This window comes from Heloderma suspectum, chromosome 7, assembly GCF_057233095.1.
Source record: "Heloderma suspectum isolate Gila_16-S chromosome 7, 16-S_ref, whole genome shotgun sequence".
Taxonomy (NCBI): Eukaryota; Metazoa; Chordata; class Lepidosauria; order Squamata; family Helodermatidae; genus Heloderma; species Heloderma suspectum.
Window position 1 is genome coordinate 24,487,948 of NC_139464.1, and position 20,311 is coordinate 24,508,258.

The 20,311-nt window shown below is 43.8% G+C and overlaps 1 protein-coding gene across 1 annotated transcript in view; it reads left to right on the forward strand.

The window, feature by feature from the left end:
* CACNA2D4 (calcium voltage-gated channel auxiliary subunit alpha2delta 4) overlaps positions 1–20,311 on the forward strand; it is a 204,852-nt gene that overhangs the window by 1,765 nt on the left and 182,776 nt on the right. Inside the window, exons 2-4 of the mRNA XM_084809309.1 lie at positions 3,871–3,952; positions 15,338–15,454; positions 17,883–17,942. Of these exons, the coding sequence (XP_084665435.1) occupies positions 3,871–3,952; positions 15,338–15,454; positions 17,883–17,942 (259 nt within the window). The remainder of the gene's footprint in view (positions 1–3,870; positions 3,953–15,337; positions 15,455–17,882; positions 17,943–20,311) is intronic.

Sequence of the window (20,311 nt, forward strand, 5' to 3'; positions counted from 1 at the left end):
ATTTTAATGTGCAGGGTAGAGGGAAAAGGATAGTCCGTTTGTAATCCCTCTTCCTCCTGCCCTTCCCATTCCATCTCTCATTCCATTTCCTTCTACCTCTATTGCAAGCCTTCCCCCATCCCACACCTCCTCCTTATGTGCCCCAAGCAGACTCGGTAAAGTTGCTGTCTTTCCCCCCCTTATCACTGTTACTAAAAGTGGTGTGAGGGAGAGGAAGCATAGATGTAGGCCACCAGATTGCCATTGCTAACCCCAAATCTGGCTTTTGTAGGTGAGATCCACATTACTGAATACGTCCCCACTGAAAGCAACAGCAACAACACCTATACACAGAGGGCTGGTTCACATGACTGAACAGCCCAGTGTGGCTTATTTAAACCGCAGTGAGCTGTGGCACGTGTGGGCATGTGTGGCCATTTTGAATATTCAAGCCACAGCTGCGGCTTGTGGTGCCCTTCTCTTGATAGTCATCTAATATTCATCTAATATTTTATATCTACATTTTACATCCAGTAATGTTTGAGAGTATTTCATATGGACATGTAATGTAATGGCATTCAGTATTTAACAGCTGACATACAGTACAATCCTATCCTATCCATGGCTATTCAGAAGTAAGCCACATTGAGTTCAATGTTACTTACTCCCAGGTAGGCATGCATAGGATTGCAGCCATAGAGTGGTATTTAGTTTTTGCCAGCATTAATTAATAATGGGCATGCAGTGATATTTAGTATTTGACTGTATTTAAGAGTTATCATACAACGATATTTAGTATTTGATAAGTATTACCATGTATTACTGAGGATGTGTCAGTATTTGACAGCCAACCGGTTATGGTATTTCACATTTGGTGAGATGCCAACAATTCTAAAGTACTCAAGTGTTGACCTTTGAGGTCAAATTCAAATAAAAAAATTGAGTAGTGAAATTGGGAATTCTGGCAAATCTTGTATACTTGCACATGTTAGTTTCAGCTGTAGTTCTACTTCTGAGCCATTCAGTTAGACTGCAGGATCATGTGCATCCTTGACAAACAGACACATTAAAAGGTATCCTTTTCTCAATTTGTCTGTTTTACGCTCTTGGACCAGGACAATATGAATATGCCCCAATTTATATTACAAACCTATGGGTAAGAAGTCATTATTACAACCAAACCTTCCATTGCTCATAATAGAGTGTTCCAGGGGTCCGCAGCAAGTGTGCGGTCGATTAGAATCTTGTAAGAAAAATAAGCACTTTCTTTCTACATCTTATATGTGTGTTGGTGTATGTTACAGGGAAGAAAGGAGCAATTCACAATGCAGTATTCTGGGACTGATTAAAATTAATGAACAGCTTTATGCCTCCAAGGATAACTATTGCAAAGAACCTAGCCTCAAAAACTGTGGGGCTTGGAAGATTTCCGCTGCAATCCTACACACCATTGAACTGCTTAAATCCTACTGAAGTCAAGGAATTTAAGCAGCCAAATTGTGTTCAGGACTGGAGCCTAGGAATGTAAGTCACAGACTCTCTGGATTTCTCCTTTTTAAACTTATTGTTTTCTTCTCCAGTTATTACTGAACAATGTGAAAATATGGCAAAGCATATTATATATGGCAAAGAATGCATAGCTATTCCCAGTTATCCCTTTCCTCTTAAATCTCTTATTCCTGTTCCTGTCTGTGCTGTAAATTGCTCCTGCCATGCCTGGAATTCTTCTGGTTGGCAGAAATTAGACTAGCCCTACTGATAACAACAGAAAGGAAGATGGGAAGGATATGTGGGACACAGAGGGAGAAAGTAAAAGGGAGTGCTTCATGGAGAGGGAGCATCATACTGTTTAACCTTTGCCACTATATAATAAATGGTACAACCACATTTAGAATTTTGTGCACAGTTGTAGTTAACCCATCTCAGAAAGAGCGTAAAGCTGGAAAAGGAATGGAAAAGGTACTGAGAAAGGCAACTAAAATGGCTGAGGAAGTTCCATCATCTTCTTTACATGGAAAGGTTGGAATTTGCATTTTTTCCCTTTGGAGGAAGGGAGAAAGACATTGGGTGGGGATATGACAGAGGTCTGATAAATAAGGAACCATGTGAGTGAATGGGTACTTTTTTTTCTTGCATACAAAGCTAGAATCCAAGATGATCCAATGAAACCAATGGGCAATTTGTTCAAGATGATGGTGGGGGCAACTAGCATAGATGGTTCTGAAAAGGACAAGAAAATTAATGGCGGATAGGACATTAGCTACGATACCTAAAAGGGCTCTCCATGTTCAGGAATGTGTATCTCTGTTTTCCTGATGGCAGGGACGAACAACAGGGGCTTGCCTCCACATTCATGTCTTGCTTGTGAACTTCCTGGAGGTATCTACTTGACTATTGTTGGAAACATGATGCTTATGGGCCTTGTCCAAACAGAAAACCAATTCCGATGCACTTATGCAGTTCCCCTCAGAAAGCCCATAAATTTTCTCTGTCTGTGGTCTCGTGCTTCCATCTTATCATTGTCTTCGTATGTTGGTACCCTCTAAAGCAGGGTCGGGCAGGCTGCATTGCCCCCCTGGACACCCCTGGGGCCTGCTCCCGCTGCACTGCTGAATTTGTTGCAGTGCAGCAGCTGCGGCAAAATGAAAGGGCTCCTTTTAAAAGTGAACAGCTGCTCAGTTTGGGTGGTGCAGTGGCTGGGGAAAGGGGCTATTTTGCTTTAAAATGAAAAATAATTAATAAAAAGTAGTAATTAGAAATAATTACTGCAATTTAAATAGAAATGCAGTACATCTCACCATAGCAGGAAAGAATGTTACCAGATAACCTGTGTGCCTGCTTAGTCTGCTGTCCATGCGCTTCTTGTCGATGGGCAATTTCGAGGGTCCTGTTCTCTCTTCTTATGTTTATTTTAATCTTTAAATCGGACTTGGGTCAGACAGCCCTTCAAGCAGAGGATGCTTTCAAATAGAGGATTGTCCTCTGGCAGTCCTTCATATCACCCTTCCTGCTGTAAAGGAGGGCACATGGCCACCCCACCTGACACATAGCGGACTGCTGCACTCACTGTTCCATCCCAGGACCTGGTTATACTTCCCCCTATTGTGTACATTTAGAACTGCTTTAATTTTCCCTCTATAGATCTGTCAGCAACTGATCAGGCGTTGCTGTCTGCTATCATGCACTGATCAGTTGTTCCTCGGAAGAATTTCTAGTCCTGTTTTGGCCAGTTTTTACTTAATGGGAGTAAAGCCTTCCTTTGGCCATATACTCTGCCATTCCGAGTTGCAGCCTAGAAGGCCTGGCCTTGCATTGTCTTCTCACAGCACCCATCCCTTTACCTAAGTCGGATGGTTCAACCTTCCACTCATCCTTCTTTGTCAGCTAAGTATTTGATCCCCATGAGTTAACTAGTTGTTTGCTGTTCAGTTTGTGTTATCAATAAAGTTGAAGATTAATTTAGATGGAAATGTGGATCGCATGTGAGTTTAACTGACTGGATAGGGACATCGCCTGACACATGTTGAGGCCAGAACTCGTGCTGCCCACTATTATCAAGTGTTGACCAACTGTTCTCGTAGGGAACATACTGTCACTCTGTGACATACACAACAATGTGAGCAGCCTGGTGTCATCAGCTTGGGCTCAGTTTGTGCTTGGGCTCGTACAAGGGCAGGCACATAGGCAGTAGTGACAATGACATGGGCCCAGCTCAGGGAGAGCTCCAATGAGGGTGTTTTGCTCAAGCACACGCCCAAATCTGGAGCCAACGCTGGCAGAGGGAAATTGTAGCATCTGGAATGACCAGATAGGTCATTCCTGCTTAGTTAGCTGTTAAACATGGAGTTACTAATAATTCTGTCTGTCTTTCTGTCTGTCTTTCTTTCATAGAGTGAAGTCCTGGGCTGATGCCTTTGGTGAGGACTTATATTACATTGTCACAAAGTATTCTGGCTCTCTCTTATTGCAGAAGGTAAGTGAAATATAAGCTGCATATAGTTGTAAATATACGCACACATGCACATACAAACACACAAGTATTTTGTTCCTCTTTCCTTTTTTTAAAGACCTGTTATAGAAAAGCGAAATACAGGGATGCTCATCCAGCATTCATAGCCCTTTGGATCTATTTCCAAATTCTTGTCATCTAAACTTGAGAAGTTCCCAATATTGCCCTCAGTAGCAGAGTACCCAATAGGAAAGGCATTTTTTAAAAAATTTCAAACATAAATACCTTGCCCTTTCTATGAGATATTCAAGGTGATGAACAGTAGTATTATAAAATACAATCATCTTCTCAAAAGCTAAAAAGCCTGGGAACATAAATGGATGTTTGCCTAGTACCAAATAGAAATAAGACTGGGTGCAAGGCAAGTTCCCTAAGCAGGGGTCCATATGCGAAAGGTCTTCTCCCCATTTGCCATCCATCTCACCTTAAAAAACAACAACAACAACAACAAAAACAGGGCAAGACAACAGGGGAAATATGGGAATACAGCAATTTGGGGGTGAATATTTTCCTGATTTTGGATTTTCTGGATTCTTGGAGACCAGTGAGTGAATGGTGTCAGTACTAGAGAAAATGGCTACTGTGAAAATATTACCAGAAGTGGCTGAATCAAGCAGACTGAATCCAGAAAGTGAAGGGCTTGGCAAATTTTACTGAGTCATAAGCGTAGGCTCTGCAACCCAAGTTGTGTCCTCCTCCATACCTCATATGCGGTCTTGATTGCAGTCAGTTCTTTAGGTAGGTAGCTTCTCTGCAGAATTAGCTTCTCGCCATAATTTGTTGGGAAGACTGGCACCCAGCAGCATACTTGGCGTCATCTGTACTGTGTATGTGTATATGTATATTTGCTGGCAAGATGGCTTCATCAGTGTCACCCAGTTATCCCCCACTGTTGCCCCAATATACCTTTTAGCTTTCAGCAAAATGAAACCAGATGGATAATTATCCTCATCTTTAGACATGCATACTTTTGGTTGCATGGTCAGGCGGAGAGATTTCTTGAACACTGAAAGAGTTAATTTAACCCAGCCACCAAGAACTGAAAAATATCTCCTTGGAAACTATGTTTTTTGTAGAGATAGATACAAGATGAATAGTCTGATGCAATTGGGATTGTGCAGATTCTTTTAGACTATTTTCATATGTGATACTAAAAACTGTGTTTTTGTCATGAGGCCTTTTTTGTTTGTTTTTAAGAAAACCCTACCATGTAGTATCTATATTCACCCATTCCACTATATTCGAAGGAAAAATGCCTGATATCCCTAAACTAATCCCCAGTAACAATACCATTTTTCATTGCAATGAAACAAGCTATTTTTTCCACTACATAGAAAACTCCCCATATTTCATTATATGTTCCTGGTTTTAGCTGACGTTTTTAATTTCTAAGCAAAGATTTTCTTTGCTGAAACTAAGAGGTTTAATGGGAGCAATCTATCTCTATGACCGCCAATATCTTTTAGATAGTTTAAGAGAATAACAACTGGATCAAAACTTAATTTATGCCTTGTTGGGATGTTAATATTGCTCAATACATCTGCTCAGCTCTGCACTGGCACCACATACAAAAGTAATTAGCTTCTTGACATTTCCAACAGCGATGCTCATTAATGTAGAATAGAATGCAGAAGAAAAATCAAATGCACAATGTAGGCAATGGATTGTTGACAACATTTAAAATTCTTTGCGCTCCTTTAACACTTGTGATATATAGTTTTATATTTAGTGTCCTGCTTCTTCTGAATGGTACATTTTATGATGGCCAAACCAAACTTTTTGGGCCAATGATTCAATATAAAAAAAGGTTTTTTTGTGGGGGGGGTGTATGTGAGAAATATTTTCTGAAAGATCCCATACACAGCCTACCTTTCTTACACTGCTTAATTCATGTCCCCTCTTGGAAGCTGCTATGGTGTCATTTTGTTTTAAAAACAGAGTTCTTCTTTTTGCTCGCTATATGATCCAGTATATGATCCAGCCAATTAGAGATTGTGTGTCAGGAGCGCCCTAGCTGCCTCTTAAAACCCTCTCCAGTAGCCCAAACAAGATGCAGACAAAAGGGATTCTCCCAAGGCTTTATTCCTTTACAGCTTAATGGCTCTTTCAGATGCTAATTGCCAGCGACTAAGCAAGGAACTGCAAAGGGTATTCTAACAGGGTAACCTAAGCTCCATCTACGCAGTTGGTCCCTGTTTTGAGGAGAAGGGTGGGAAAGCTCTGAAACTTATGGGCTAGGAGGGGAGGCTCCCCCCTTACCCATGGGGCATCAGGGCGCAGCCATTGCTGTAGCGCCAAGCGGGCTGAGCACCTCCTCTCGGCGCCCTCCACCTCACGCCTCTCTTTGCACCGGCACCTTGCGTCTAGCAACAACCGCTCTCCCGCTCTTTCGCTGCCAGGGTCACTATCTCTCTCAGGAATGCGAGCAGGGGGGGCCTCTCCCTGCAGCTGCACCTCTGAGAGATGAGCGGGCTCCTCTCCCACGGGTTGTAGCTCTTCCTCAGAATCAGAGCTGCTTTGGGGCTCTATGGGCTCAGTTCCAACCCTGACATCGTGTAGTCACTGCGATGACATCACAGTGCCACATAGCGAAACAGATTGACTCTGTGATGACATCAGAGGGAAGGTAATGCTTCCTGGCCTCACCCTGAATGAGTAAACATATTTGCCACATTCCACACACCCCCTCCCCAATATTGCTGAAATAACTGGGTACATTTCAAAGGAGAGGAACATCTTCATGAAATGCACCCATTTCAGCTCAGTCTTCAATTTTATTGATTGCATGCTTGGTGCACTATCGGTGCTGCAGTGCCAAGGCCCCTAACACTACCTGCCCATTTTCTCCAGACATGTACCTTCTTAGTATGAAGCAAGAACATAAATTCACCTTGTATCTTTCCTGTAGGACTCGTCTGATAAATGGCCGTGGCGCTTCATTACTTACAAAGGTCATTAGTCTTTTTCATGAGGAGCATGGATGCCTACTGGGATGTATGCAGAAGTGCTGTAGTCCTTATCCAGCCGCTGCCTTACTCAGTTAACACTGGCACAACCAAGGAGGCAGAACATTATCCCTTCTTGGGGGTGGTTTTAAAAAAGCTTATTTTCGCTTAGCTGCTGCTTCTATTGGTCCATGGTACTCTGTTAAAAATGGCTCCATTTTGATTCCGTTTTTTAAGGGCTTAAAGTCCCACAAAAGTTGTTTGCCGTTTGACACATTATATTCTATAGAAGGGATTTGTGCATGAAGCTTTCTGGAAGATGCTAGACCATCTGGGTATGAATCAGTGCTGCAGAGAATGTGAGTCCTGTCAAAAATCCTCCAGTGCTATACTTGTGTCTATTTCAGCTTGGAGGTGAAAGTGGCTTTAGTTGGAAACATTACTCTGTCAAACTGCCTTTCCTAAGCTAATCGCTCACTTTCTCTGCCATTGTCTTGCTGCTAAATTTCATCATGGGATTGAAGCATCCCACATAGGTGGTTTGGGGGAAGCAACATATATCATCTCTGCACTTGTCCTCATTTCTCTGTGATCATCAGAGTTGGATGCTGCAAGCAACAAATCAGATTGTTGTTTTATAACAAATCCTTTTATTGCCGTAACTATCAGAGGGGTTGATAGAGAACAGCCCATACGGTTTTTGCTGCAGAACTTGCTTGTATGTTTTGTTGTGGAACCTAGCATGATGTTTCCCTTTTAAAGCAATTGAATTTAACCCATTTCTTGCTCAAGAATGTCCAATACAGTCAATGCCAGATTGGGTTCTCTGTTGCTAAGCTGTGTCTCAGGCCCAAACTAAATGTGATGGCAGACTAATCATTTTAACTTGTGTCTGCCCCAATCACAGATAACGTGTGGAGTAGGGACCGATTATTTTGTGTGTATGTGTGAAAATGGTGCGTGTGTGGATGAGTCCGTGTGTACGTGTGAAAATGTGAGGGAGGAGGGGTGCATGTGAGCCGTGGCTCCACACACATTGGGCAATGACCCCTCCCTTTGCTGGAGTGCAGCCCCAGACATCCCAGCCCACAGGACGAAAATGGTCCCCCACCCCGCTTTACTGTCTGTGATTTAAATAATAGATTTTGGCATGGAAGAGTGGATGAGAACTTCAGCATGCTTACTGCCTTGCAGCATTCTTCAGTTCAGATGGCTTTCAGTATGCCAGTGTGGATCATTCCAGCTCCAGAGGTGTTTCAGAGAAGACAAGACCTTCTGGAGTGAAAATAAGAGCAGATTATACCCTCATCATAGGTGAAGGATGTGATGATGCAGGGGCTGAGCGGGACCATAACAGGAAATTGCAGGTCTTTCTGCGCCAATGAAGGGGACAAAAATATTTATTTATTTCATTTCTGTACTGTCCAATAGCTGAAGCTGTCTAGGCAATTCACAAAATATCAAATTGACAAAAATATTAAACACGGAAAAATGCAACTGAAACAAAAAGAAGCCACATGTCTACACATACTAATAGCGGAATGGTTGAAAACAGACCCCTGCAAGACTGAGGCAATTCAAGATGCACCAGCTGCAGGAGATATAAAAACAGTGTGACATATTATTGGAATGATCCGTTTTCTGGCTAAGTTCTGACCTCATTTGGTTACAGTTGCAGAACCAATGAGACAACTTACCAGGCAGGATGTTGTGTGGGGGTGGGAAGGTCTACAACAACAAGCTTCCAATTTTGTGAACCAACTGATTACCATTGCTCCGGTCTTGCAGTGCTGTCAGCCAGGATAACTAAGGGCTTCATCACACTGAGCTTTTATCCTGCGATTGAGATTGCTCCTTCATGGAAGTTTGCGGGCTCTTTACATGACGCCGTGATCATTCAAAGCGTCTCCTGCACTAAATGCCCTTTGTTCCGTTTTTAAATAGATTGCAGATAATGAGCTATCAAATTGCCGCGCCTGTGTTCCGCTTCAGTTTCCTCCGTGAAAAGACTTAGAGGCAAGAAGAGGAGTGAGATCAATGAAAGATAATGGAAGACTCAGATACGGGGAGAAGGGGCAGGGGGAGGAAGTGCATGTAAGAGGAGTCAGTGGTGTTCCTGCATTTAAAATGGAAGCAGAAAGCCCCGTTTTAAATGCAGGAATTTAGGCTGGTGTAGAAATACCCTAAAACTATAGCATGATGCATCCAAGAAATGCATTGGCATAGTCATTTTACAGGACGATCCAATTGCTTATGCCAATACAGCCCTATTAGAGAATGAACAGAGCCCATATATAGAGGGGGTGGGGTGGGGGGTGGAGGAGAGGGAAAGCTCTTAATAGTGGTTTTTGGAGTGAAGCCATTCTATTGGTACACCTATGGGCATGCAGTTAGAGTACTATCAGCCCACAAACCACTCGAGACAATAATTACAAATAGGTTACAGTGCATCCTAAGGCAGTGCATCCTAAGAGGTTAAACATAGAGGTTAAACACTGACCAAGTTGATTACTTGTGTTAGCAGGAACGATTATTTATTTATTACATTTATATCCCACCTTTTCCCCTCCTTAAGGAACCCACAGCGGCATACATAATCCTCCTCCTGTCCATTTTAGCCTCACAACAACAACCCTGTGAGGTAGGTTGGGCTGAGAGTCTGTGACTGGCCCAAAGTCACCTAGTGAGCTTCGGTGGTCAAGCAGGGACTAGAACCCAGATCTCCCGATTCCCAGTCCAACACTCTAGCCACTGCCCCACACTGGTTCTCTGCTTATAGCAGAGTATATACGACCAAATGCCTGAACTAATTTTCAGGAAGGGAGCCCGAGGAAGTGAGGCAAATATAAGTGACAGGAGATGAAGTTCTAGACCAGGGGTTCAGCCCAAGGCCCCAATTCAATTCTGGAGAAGTTCTTGGGGACCACATTCCGGGGGGGGGGGGCTGAAGGCAAAGTGGGTGGGGCCAAAAAGACAAAAAAAGAGAAAAATGCCAGTACATTTTAGCTTTAAACTCTTACCGCCAGTAGCTAAGCCTTATGAGAGAGATTTCAACCTTTTAGAATGGAGGGAAAATACACAAAAGCCATGAAACCAGTAAATGATTGGTGGCTGGGAGAAAGAGGAAGGGGCCAGGGGAAGGGGCATGGCCATCTGGGAAATCCTAGAGGGCCAGGCCAGCTTGGGATCCCAGGAGGGCTGGATATGACCCCCAAGCCTGAGGTTCCCCTCCCCTGAACTAGATATTATCGACATATCGAAAGCAAAGCAAGCACTGGGTCCAAAGCTCAGATTTGACATCGCTGATCTTCTAACAAAAATATGTAACATGAAATCTGTGTCCTCTTTTGTGGTAATATGAAGGTGGCCATCCTATTCGAGTGCGCTTTCTGCCGCCTTGTTCTTTAAAGCTCAGCATGTACATCATCCACTCAGCTGAAGGTTCTGTTGTGAGTTTGGCCAGCTTGATCATTGTGAATCAATGGTCAGAGACCTGAAAAAAGAATGTTTATTATCTTAATGCACCTGGATGCTTCCCCTAATGGACAATTCACCAACAGGGGTGGGGTTTGAGACTAGAATTCTGGAGGTTACTACTATATGAAAAACAGTAGTTTGAATGTAGATTGAGAATGTCTAGCTGATGTTCGCTGGAATCTGGATGCAGCCTTCTTGGGGAGGAGGCGTGTACATACATTGCTCTCTGGAAATCTGATGTAGGCTGTGATTTCTCCTCATAGGAGTGAGTGTAATATTTCCTCTTCGCTTGCAGTTCCTGGGGTGGAGTACTTACTGGGGCTTCTGTGCCCCCAAAGATTCTGTTCTCAGGTCAGCACTCAGCAGACACAGATATGATGATAAACAGCTTCTTTTTTATTAAGAACAGCACATGGAAACATAACCTTCTGGCACCAAAGCAAAGCAGCTGATGGAAACTTCCGCATGCTCCAACATATCACAAAGATGGAACAAAACTAGAGTTACACTCACTGGGACTGGATCACACCAAGCAAGTATCAGAGGGAAAATCTGTTCCATCACAGGCTTCTTAGGGTGCAATCCTATGCATGCTTAGACAGAAGAAAGTCCTACAACTCCCAGCATTCCCCAGCCAGCAAAGCTGCAGGACTTTCTTCTGCCTAAACATGCATAGGATTGCACCCTTAATGTACCACGGTGTGTTTAACTTTACTGTGCTCTGCTTACATATTTGTAAGTAAAGCCACATTTCAAGGACATGCTATATGTCCAGCCGCTCTCCTCTAACGAAACCCTGCAGCACAGGGGTAGGCAACCCTTTTGGGCTGTGGGCATATTATTTGGCAATTTGAGACACTGTCCTTAATACCTCCACAGAAGGATAAGTGACCTCCCCAAAGACTGTGTACAAGGCAGAGATGAAGTCTGAGCCCCAATTCACTAAACAATTCCTTTGAACCCACAGTTTTCAGCACCAGCAGAAGCCTATTTCACAGCAATCCCAGCTGCCAGTTGAAAATGTGTTTGTTTTTTTTGTTTTTTAAGTGGGAAAGGGAGGGCATCTTGGCGAGCAGCAAGAAAGGTGTCCACGGGAGCATTGGAGCCTGTGGGCACCATGTTGTCCATCCCTGCTGTAGCACTTTGCCTGCAATTTCTCAATGTCTGGAACACGGGGAATGCATTTACGGTTTGTTCCTTGCCCCATATGTTTAAAACACACACACACACAATCATTTTTTAAAAGTTGAACAAAACTGCTCTGACGTGGGAGGGAGAAGTAGCCTTGGGACATCGCATGGGATCAGGCCATCAGTGCTGTGCGCATATGTGGCTTTGGCTGCAAACAGGAAGAATTGGTTTCCCCTAATCTTGATCCTTAAGATAAAATTGTATGTCTGAACAAAATTTGAGCACATTGCCACAGAAGGCTCACTACCACTGACATTATTATGTACGTCTGGACACAGCTTTCCATAAAAAAAGTCAGCAGTACTGCTTGTATGAGACAAAAGACTGGCTGCTTAATCATCTTTGTATTTGTTAGGGGATGTTGTACCCTGAATCATTCCAGTTTCATAATTGTTAATAGCAGGTTTCTTGCTCAGATTCTGATACTGTTAATTTATGTGTGTGTGTGTGTGTGTGTGTGTGTTGTACCATTGTACTCATCCTAATTCAGCTGCTGCCTGCCACATTTAACTCAGTTGTGGCATAATTTTTGTCTTTAGAGAACCTTATCTCTGCCACTCCAGGGGGGTTAATCTGGCCCCTCCCCTGTGGGCTCATGTAATCCCACCTAGAAATACATGCCAGCATGGAAAAGTGCATATCAGCGTGTGTGTGTGTGTGTGTATTCTCTGAAGACAAAAATTATGCCACAACTGAGTTAAATGTGGCTCACAGCAGCTGAATTAGGATGAGTACTGTTGACCCACCATCATGTTAGGCCTTCTGCCTGTGGCCCATATATCTGTCTCCTTGGCAGTGTCAGTAGGCTAACTCTTGCAATCAGACCCTCCTCTTCCTCCTCCCTCCTCCACGAGTATCAGCGTGGATGTAGAGGCCATCTGTCTTTAGTCCTGCAAAGCCCTCACATTGCTAATCACACCAGGCAAAGCTAGCAGCTTCCATGCCTGCCTGCTGGATTATTCTATTTCTGTCTGACCTCCCCCTGCCTTTCCCACCCTCAAGGCATTTCTTGCCCCACATATTCTCTACACCTTTCTCAAATGAAGAAAGAGCGGTCCCTTTGCATGGCAGGATCTTTGAGTAATCATCTCGCTTCTCCACTTCTCACCTGATTAAGGTTGCAGCTAACATGCTGCAAACTCTGCTTACCCTTGGCTTTGGTTCTGCCTACCATCAGCTGTGCTCCCTTGCCAACTGGCTTTTCCCATTAGACCCTTCAACTGCCTCTGGCAGCTTGCCTGATTCTACGCTAGGCACAGTGGAAGGATGGCACACTCCACCCTTTGCCTGCCAGCCTGCTCACTCATTCACGCGGAATTCCATGCACTCGCCTGCTTGCAGTTCCTTGTCACCTATGACTACCAGTCTAGTGCTGAAATACAAAGCTGGTCTAGTCAGCATTCTCTTTACAGTAATGGCCAGCCAGATGTCTCTGGAAGCTCACAAGCTGGGCACAAAGCCCAGTCCTCCCTGGTTGTGTGTCCAACAGCATCTCACCAGTGCGTAATCACAGTTTGTTCTCTAACAGCATATATTCACTACAGATGTCAATTTTATGTGTCTTGACTTTCCTCCTAGAATCCTGGGAATTGTTGTTTGGTACTGACTGTACTGTGCTGGAATTTATGCATTAGAGATCCCTCACTCCCTTCTCCTACAGAACAATAATTCTCCCAAGGCACTTTGGGAAGAGGGAACTGGTGTAAAACTGGTAGACGTATGTCAGGGGTGGACAGCATGCAGGCCACGGTCCGCATACACCCCTGCCCTTCTGTCCTGTACCCTCTGCTCCCTTGCTACCATTGCTGTAGTTTGCCACTGAAATAAAAAACAGTGGTTTGCCACTGAAATTCAGCACCATGGCAACAAAAAGGGTCTATTTACCTTTAAAACAAAGCTAAATTGGCCCCCCCTTTTTTTTTTTGCTGTTGCCCCACTGCCAAATTTTGGCAGCAACCTACCATTTTTTCCTCCTGCCCCTGCTGCCATGCCACCAAATTTCAGCAGTAAATTTAGCTGCACGGCGGCAGGGGTACAGCCCCTGATAGGTTCCGGGGTGTGAAATTAGCCCCCGGGCCCCTGGAGTTTGCCCAGTCCTGCTGTAGGTAACAAAGCTATGTCCCAAGCATTCACCAATGAAAATCATGTGTAGTAAAACAAGTAAATGAGAGACAATTTGGGGGGCAAAGTGCCTCTCCTTGAGAGGTCCTTTAGGAAGCCCTCCTGTCCAAGTGTTGAATGCTTTTGGGAGGGAAACAGACAAGATTTGTTTGGGACTGCACGTTTGCATTGCTGCTTTCACCTGCATGAACCCAAGGCCTGGTTTTGAAAAATATAACATTCTATTTTTGAGCATGTAATTTATTTCAGCAAGTAATTGCAGACAACTAATTACTATAACGATCAATTACTTGCACATACTGAAATTGCTTAGGCCACATATTTACTTAGGTAGGGCTATTTTGGAGTTTGGGGGGACTTTGCCAGTGGTTTTAGGTCATGTTTGCATCTCAGGTGCCACCTTTTATTGGATGCATGTTTAATTCTCTTTAGTCACAATCTACTTGTATCAATTCAGATTTATTTATTTATTTATTCATTCATTCATCATTCAAAGCATTTATATTCTGCTCTTCAGTCAAAAGGCTCCCTGAGTGGCTTACAAGAAGCAGTAATTAGACAGGCCTTGCCCTCAGGCTTACAGTCTAAAAAAACACGAGACACAAGGAAAGGGATTGGGAGGGAGGAGGAAAAAGGCATGATGGTGATGTTTGATTCAGTTGCCCAGATGGATGGGAATATACCTATTCTGGAACAGTTGTACTCAGGTTTGTGCTATATCTGTTGTCCTTCTGGGCTGGCTTGTTCTTCATCTCTTCTGCAGTGTCTCTTCTTTTGCATTCAAGCTTAAAATGTTTGTCAAGTAATCCATGTTTGTTCTCTGTGTTAGCAGCTTGTACAGTTCCATTCTACAAGGCTGAGCCCATACGTATTCATTAGGCCACCTGGGTGTGTTATCTTGTGCCCTCCCTGGCTTCAAGGCCAAAGCAGAACCCTCACTAAATGGACTGTGTGTTGGTGGGAACTTTCTGCCTCCAGAAAAACTGGGCAGGTTGTTTCCAGCTAGCTCATGATTGGCTAATAGGAATCACCTCAGATTTGCTAAAGGCTTTTGGGTATAAAACTGGGGGGAGGAGGAAGATCCTTGGGTCTTTGCTTGCTTTCGTTTTGCCCTGTCCAATGTTTGCTTTGGAGGGTTCGCTTTCTGAGGTCCTGATCTATTGAAGACCTGTGCCACTGGTGCACATAGACATGCTTAGTCAGTTTGTTGTTTTTCCCTGTAAGTTGTTTCCAAACAATGCTCTGGTTCTTTTGCATGCTATTCCCTTTCCCTTTTTGTAAATAAACTTACTACCTGCCCTATTTGAATGTGTGTGCTTTATTCCAGTTAGCCTTGGTGTTCAATCTGAGCAATGTTTTGTCCCTGCCTACACTGCCAGAGCAAGATGTTTCCTCAGATGGCCTTCTGGTGGCAGTTGAGTGAGGGAGGGTTCACCACAGGAGCTAGATGGCAACAGCTTGCCAAGTTAAGATTCCAACATTCTACTTGTACAAGATTGTATTTGAAATCTGAACCACACACTAGCTGTGGTAACCAACTTTAGTGACAATTGACCCATCACATTTCGTGTGAAACCTCTTCTTCACCAGCGATTTTCCTCATTTCTTTTGACAGAAGTATAAAGATGTGGAACCAACTCTGAAGATCAAAGAAGTGGATGGCTTGGAGCTGGTAAAGAAGTTCTCTGAAGAGATGGAACGCATGCTACAGAGAAAAGTAGAAGCTGTTGAGGTAAACATTATTTTGCTCCAAATTCTCTCCCAGCCAGAAGTGAGGAGGAAATAAACAGGAGTAATGCCAAGCGAGTATGCAGAAGGCCCCAGGTGCAATCCCTAGTATCCCTGCTTAAAACAATGGTGGTGGAGAACCTCTTTCAGCCCAAGGGCTCAACTGAGCTTCAGGGAAGCTCTCAGGGACCACATTCCAGTGGTAAGTGGGGCCAAAGGCAAAATGGCTGGGACCAAATATTCAAAATTACCAGCATATTGTAGCTAAACACTGCAGTCCCATGCATGTTTAGACAGAGAAAAGTGCTACAACTCCCAGCATTCCCCAGCCAACATGGCTGGCTGGAGAATGCTGGGAGCTGTAGCACTTTTTTCTGTCTAAACATGCATGGGACTGCAGCCTAAACCTCTTACTGCCAGCAACTAATACTTAGCAGTAATTTTAACCTATTGCAATGTTTTAGAATGGGGAAAAACCTGAATGAAAGCCGGGAAACCACCAAATGATTGGTAGTTGGAGGAAAGGAGATGGGGCCAGAAGAGGGGGGCCTGGCAATCTGTGGAACCTCGAAGGGCTGGATTTGGCCCCCGGTCCTGAAGTTCTTCAGCTCTGACTTAAAAGAATCAGGTAGCAGCCCTGGAGAACTGATGCCAGTTGTGATAGATGATACTGGGCTGGATGGACAAGCAGTTTGACCTGGTATAAGGGAAGCTTCCCCTGTTTCTGCGAATCATATGCTCTGTTTTCTCAAAACGATATGGTCGTCCTTTATACACATCAGCCAAATTCCAGAGATCTGGATGTAATTCAAGGCCCATTCACACAACTACAGATCAGGTTTGCTTTTTGGTCACCAGTCTACCCAGAGTGACTGTGTACCTGGCAAACTGTTTCTGCGGACTGGTCTTATGGCATTCACTGCTGCTTCTGTGGCTGATTTCTTCTGCTAAGACTGTGTCTGGCTTCTGCTTTCCCCTGCAGCCATTGTGACCTTGAATGTGGCCAGTTCCCACCCCCCACTCATCATCACCTATCTGCTTCTAGGAGCATTGGAAACCGCCTTAATCCAGGTCCGACTGTTTGCCCCTCCAGCCCCGTACTGTCTGTTGACTGGTACCAGCTCTCTAGGATCTTAGGCAAGGGCTCTCCACTTCACCTGCTTCCAGATCCTTTTAACTGGAGAAGCCATGGATTGCCCTTGAGACCTTTTGCATACAAGGCCTGTACTGAGCTACTGAGTTATGGGCTCTCCCTTTTGGCATGCTGCCATGGAGTAAGGAGCAGGAATGGAACAGGTGTGCAAGAAACCTGTCCCTAGTGCTTCTTTATTGGTTGCCATGTACACCTGCCACTCCCACAAGGTCCTGCAGGTATTCCTTGTCCCTTCGCAGGGCAGAAACAGCAGCTTTGATGGGTGGGGTGCTTTTAATTGGGTAAAGCGTACTGATGGAAAGGGTTAAATATCCCTTTACCTTCCCCTGCCGCTACTGTCAAAATGGCAGTTCCTCATGGTTGGATTTCATTTAAGGAAGAAAACACACCTCTCTCACATCATGTGTACTTTGCCTCAGTAGGTACAAGGTAGATACTTTGGTCCTACTTATTAAAGGTAAGGGTGTGTGTGTAATTTATTTTCAACTGAAATATTTGGATTACCTGTACAGTTACAAAAAATACTTTTCCCTATGCATATGGTGGCTCAGTTTATACTGTTGTCAAAGTTTATAAATGGCTATTTGCTGCTTTAATAAACCCAGTCAGACTATTTCCTACCCAATGGACCTGTGACCGTGTTAACAGCCTATTGCCTTCATATTGGTAAACTTAGAAGAAGGAGGGCTGCTTGACTGTTTTTCCTCTGGGTTCCATTTCCACAGAAAAATGCACTTTCAATGTTGCTTCTCTGTTACATTTATTTTCTCTCAATAAATAGTGTGCTTAGTAAGCCTGAAAAGGGACTGTTGGAGCCAACCCTGAGAGGTCGAGAATGCAACCTTCTAAATTTATCCTTCCAGCAGGAAAGTTTTGCATAGAATTATAAAGCACTCTTTGCCCTTCTGTAGCCCCTTAGTTTGGGTTGAGCAAGATATGGAGGGCTAGGGCAGAATTGCCATGGTGCAGTTCTACCCGTGCTCTCTGTATCTGACAGGGGCTTTGTACCTTCAGCTTCCTTTTGACAGAAATTGGACAGGTGAGACCTTCCTTACCTCTACATCCCCATTTGGGAAAAACTGAACCTGGCACGCGGCTGTGAAAGGCACAGAGCCTCCCCTGGGGGTAAATGTGGTTCCCCTAAATGGGTCACTTGGCCTTTCGTTATTTTTCATTTCTTTTCCCCTCTCTGAGTGATGCATTCGGAGAGTCATGACCTTCACTTCCCACTGTAGTTCTTCATTTTTCTTCTGTGATTTAAAAAAAAAATGTTTTATAGCGGTTGGTTGAAGCAGCAGAAGATGCAGATCTGTATCATGAATTCAACTCATCGTTGGTGGTAAGTCCATTCTTTCAAGTGTTTATTCCAAGTTCATATCCTCTAATGTCAAGGGCTTAATTTATGTGATATATAATACCCAGCAGGAAGGGAAAGACCTGCCCCCCAAACGCCTAGTTATCTATGGCAGGGGTGGGAAGCTATGGAACGCCAGATGTTGCTGACCTACAAGTTGCATTAGCCCCAGCCAGCATGGCCATTAGTCAGGGGATGACGAGAGTTGTAGTCCAGAAACATCTGGGGTGCCACAGCTTTCCTACCTTTGATTTATGGCCTAGTTCTCTCTGAGGTAGTAAACTTGTACCATGGCCTGTACCATGTCCAAATGCATGTCGCAGTAGTTAATGCTTCTACATTAAAAAATAATCCTTCCACATTAAAAAAGAGATAGATGTCAGGGGAAGGCAACATCTTAAAGTTTCCTGATATCTAGTTTTGTATGAAGAAAGAATTTATTTGAATGGAGAAACATTAATTCTTGTGAGAGACCTCTTCACTATGTAGTGGTATTTATTTATATTTTATTAAAAGTATGCATTAATTCCGTTTCTGCCAACCATGGCTCTTTTATGTAACACAATTACATAAAATCCAGTACAACCAGAACAGATCAATATTTTTCCAGACCGTGTCAGTTTCACACATGTTCATTCATAAATCCACTCTGTACCATTTCTACATCAATCTGAAATATACACACACACATGACATGTAATATTTTAATGTATTTTTTTACAAAATATGTATACTTGAACACATTTTGGTACACTTTTTGAGCTGAGAATTCCATTGCAAAATTTGGAGAAGTTTAAAAAAAACAAAGCATAACTGCACTGCAGTCTGTATATTAGTTCCAGGAGGTGTGAAACTGATTGGTTTGATTAAATATGAGGACCAAGTGAAATCTTTGAACATTCCTAGGCCAGACATAAGCTTATCACCTCAGGGAGAGCTAGGGCTATCGCACACTTAAACGTGTTGAGAATTGCCTTGTTCTTGGATTGGAAGCTTGAGCATAACCCAGCTACCTGTTTCAGTATGCCAGCTGACATGAATGTTCTGCCTGCAGTATTAGGTGTGTATTGGCCCATTCACACGTTTGTATCATTGCATGATGATTTGTATCATTTCATGATGATCAAGTGATGGAACATGCATGTGTGAACCAGTCTTTTTCCCACATGGAATATAGGATTGCATGAAGTTATACCTTTTTGAACCAAATTGTCCACAGCTGCATCCTGCAGTGACCAACAGCCATTTCCACAATCATACAGCACTGGAATGATAGTGCTGTTATGACAGAAATGGCTGCTACAGAGTAAACCTTTCCCTACATGACCCCAGAGATGGATTGCATTGGGGGTGGATGGGAGCAACAGATTAGAGGCTGTTCCAGCTGTAAGCCATTGGGTTAGACCAGGATAAAAATCTAAACATTGATAGAATTCATAGAAATGGGAGATAAACCTATACTGACATTGATGTCAGTGCTCCTGTGAGGTGGCACTGACTGAGGATGAGTAGCGCATTAAGGCCCAAAGCAGCTATGGGAAGGACTTGGCTAGTGGTGTGTAGAGCAGCCGCTCCTCCCAGCACTGGTTGATTCCCACACCACCTGTACCCCTGCTGTTAAACTACATGCCTGTATTGGCCCCAGGAGCGTAATCAAGTCACCTGTAGTGTTAGAGGGGCCTAGAGATCCATAATGCTTGCTTAAGTTCATTATTGGTGCAATTCCCTTGCTAGTAAGCCTCTGAGCATGTAAAGATGAGTCAAAGGGCCGATAGCATGGCCTAGCACATTGCATAATAATGAGCAGAGTGCTTTATCAAGCACTCTGCCTGAGAAGTGAAATGTGTTTATGCTGAGCTGCAAACAGCTGTGCTGAGAACCAAGCCCAGTTAGTCTATGCTGGGAATGAACACTAGATGGCACTTGCTGTTGTCATGCTGTCTGGTTGCTAATATGTATGGTATAAAACCCATTGTACCCCATGGCTTTGGGTTCAGAGAAGTTGTCTGATCCAACCATTGGGTACGCCTGTGTGCTGTAAGTTACTCAATAAAGTACACCTTGTAAGTAAACCTGGGTCTGATTTATCACTATCTTGGCACCTCTAAATTAAGAGGTCGAAGCCCACGGCCAGGGCAATACAATGTCCCACCCCCTGGAGGAACCCAAGGAGGCTTTGCAGGCCAGATGTGGAACCTCTGTGGGCTGGAGATTCCACATCCATGCTGTATACCCTGCCACATTTGTCAGAGATCACCAGAGGAGGCTACTGGCTTTGATGTCAATGGGGCGGTGAATCCGTTCCAGGTTTCAGTTAGAACCAGTCAGAACTCTAAAGGAGCTAAGCACCTTGT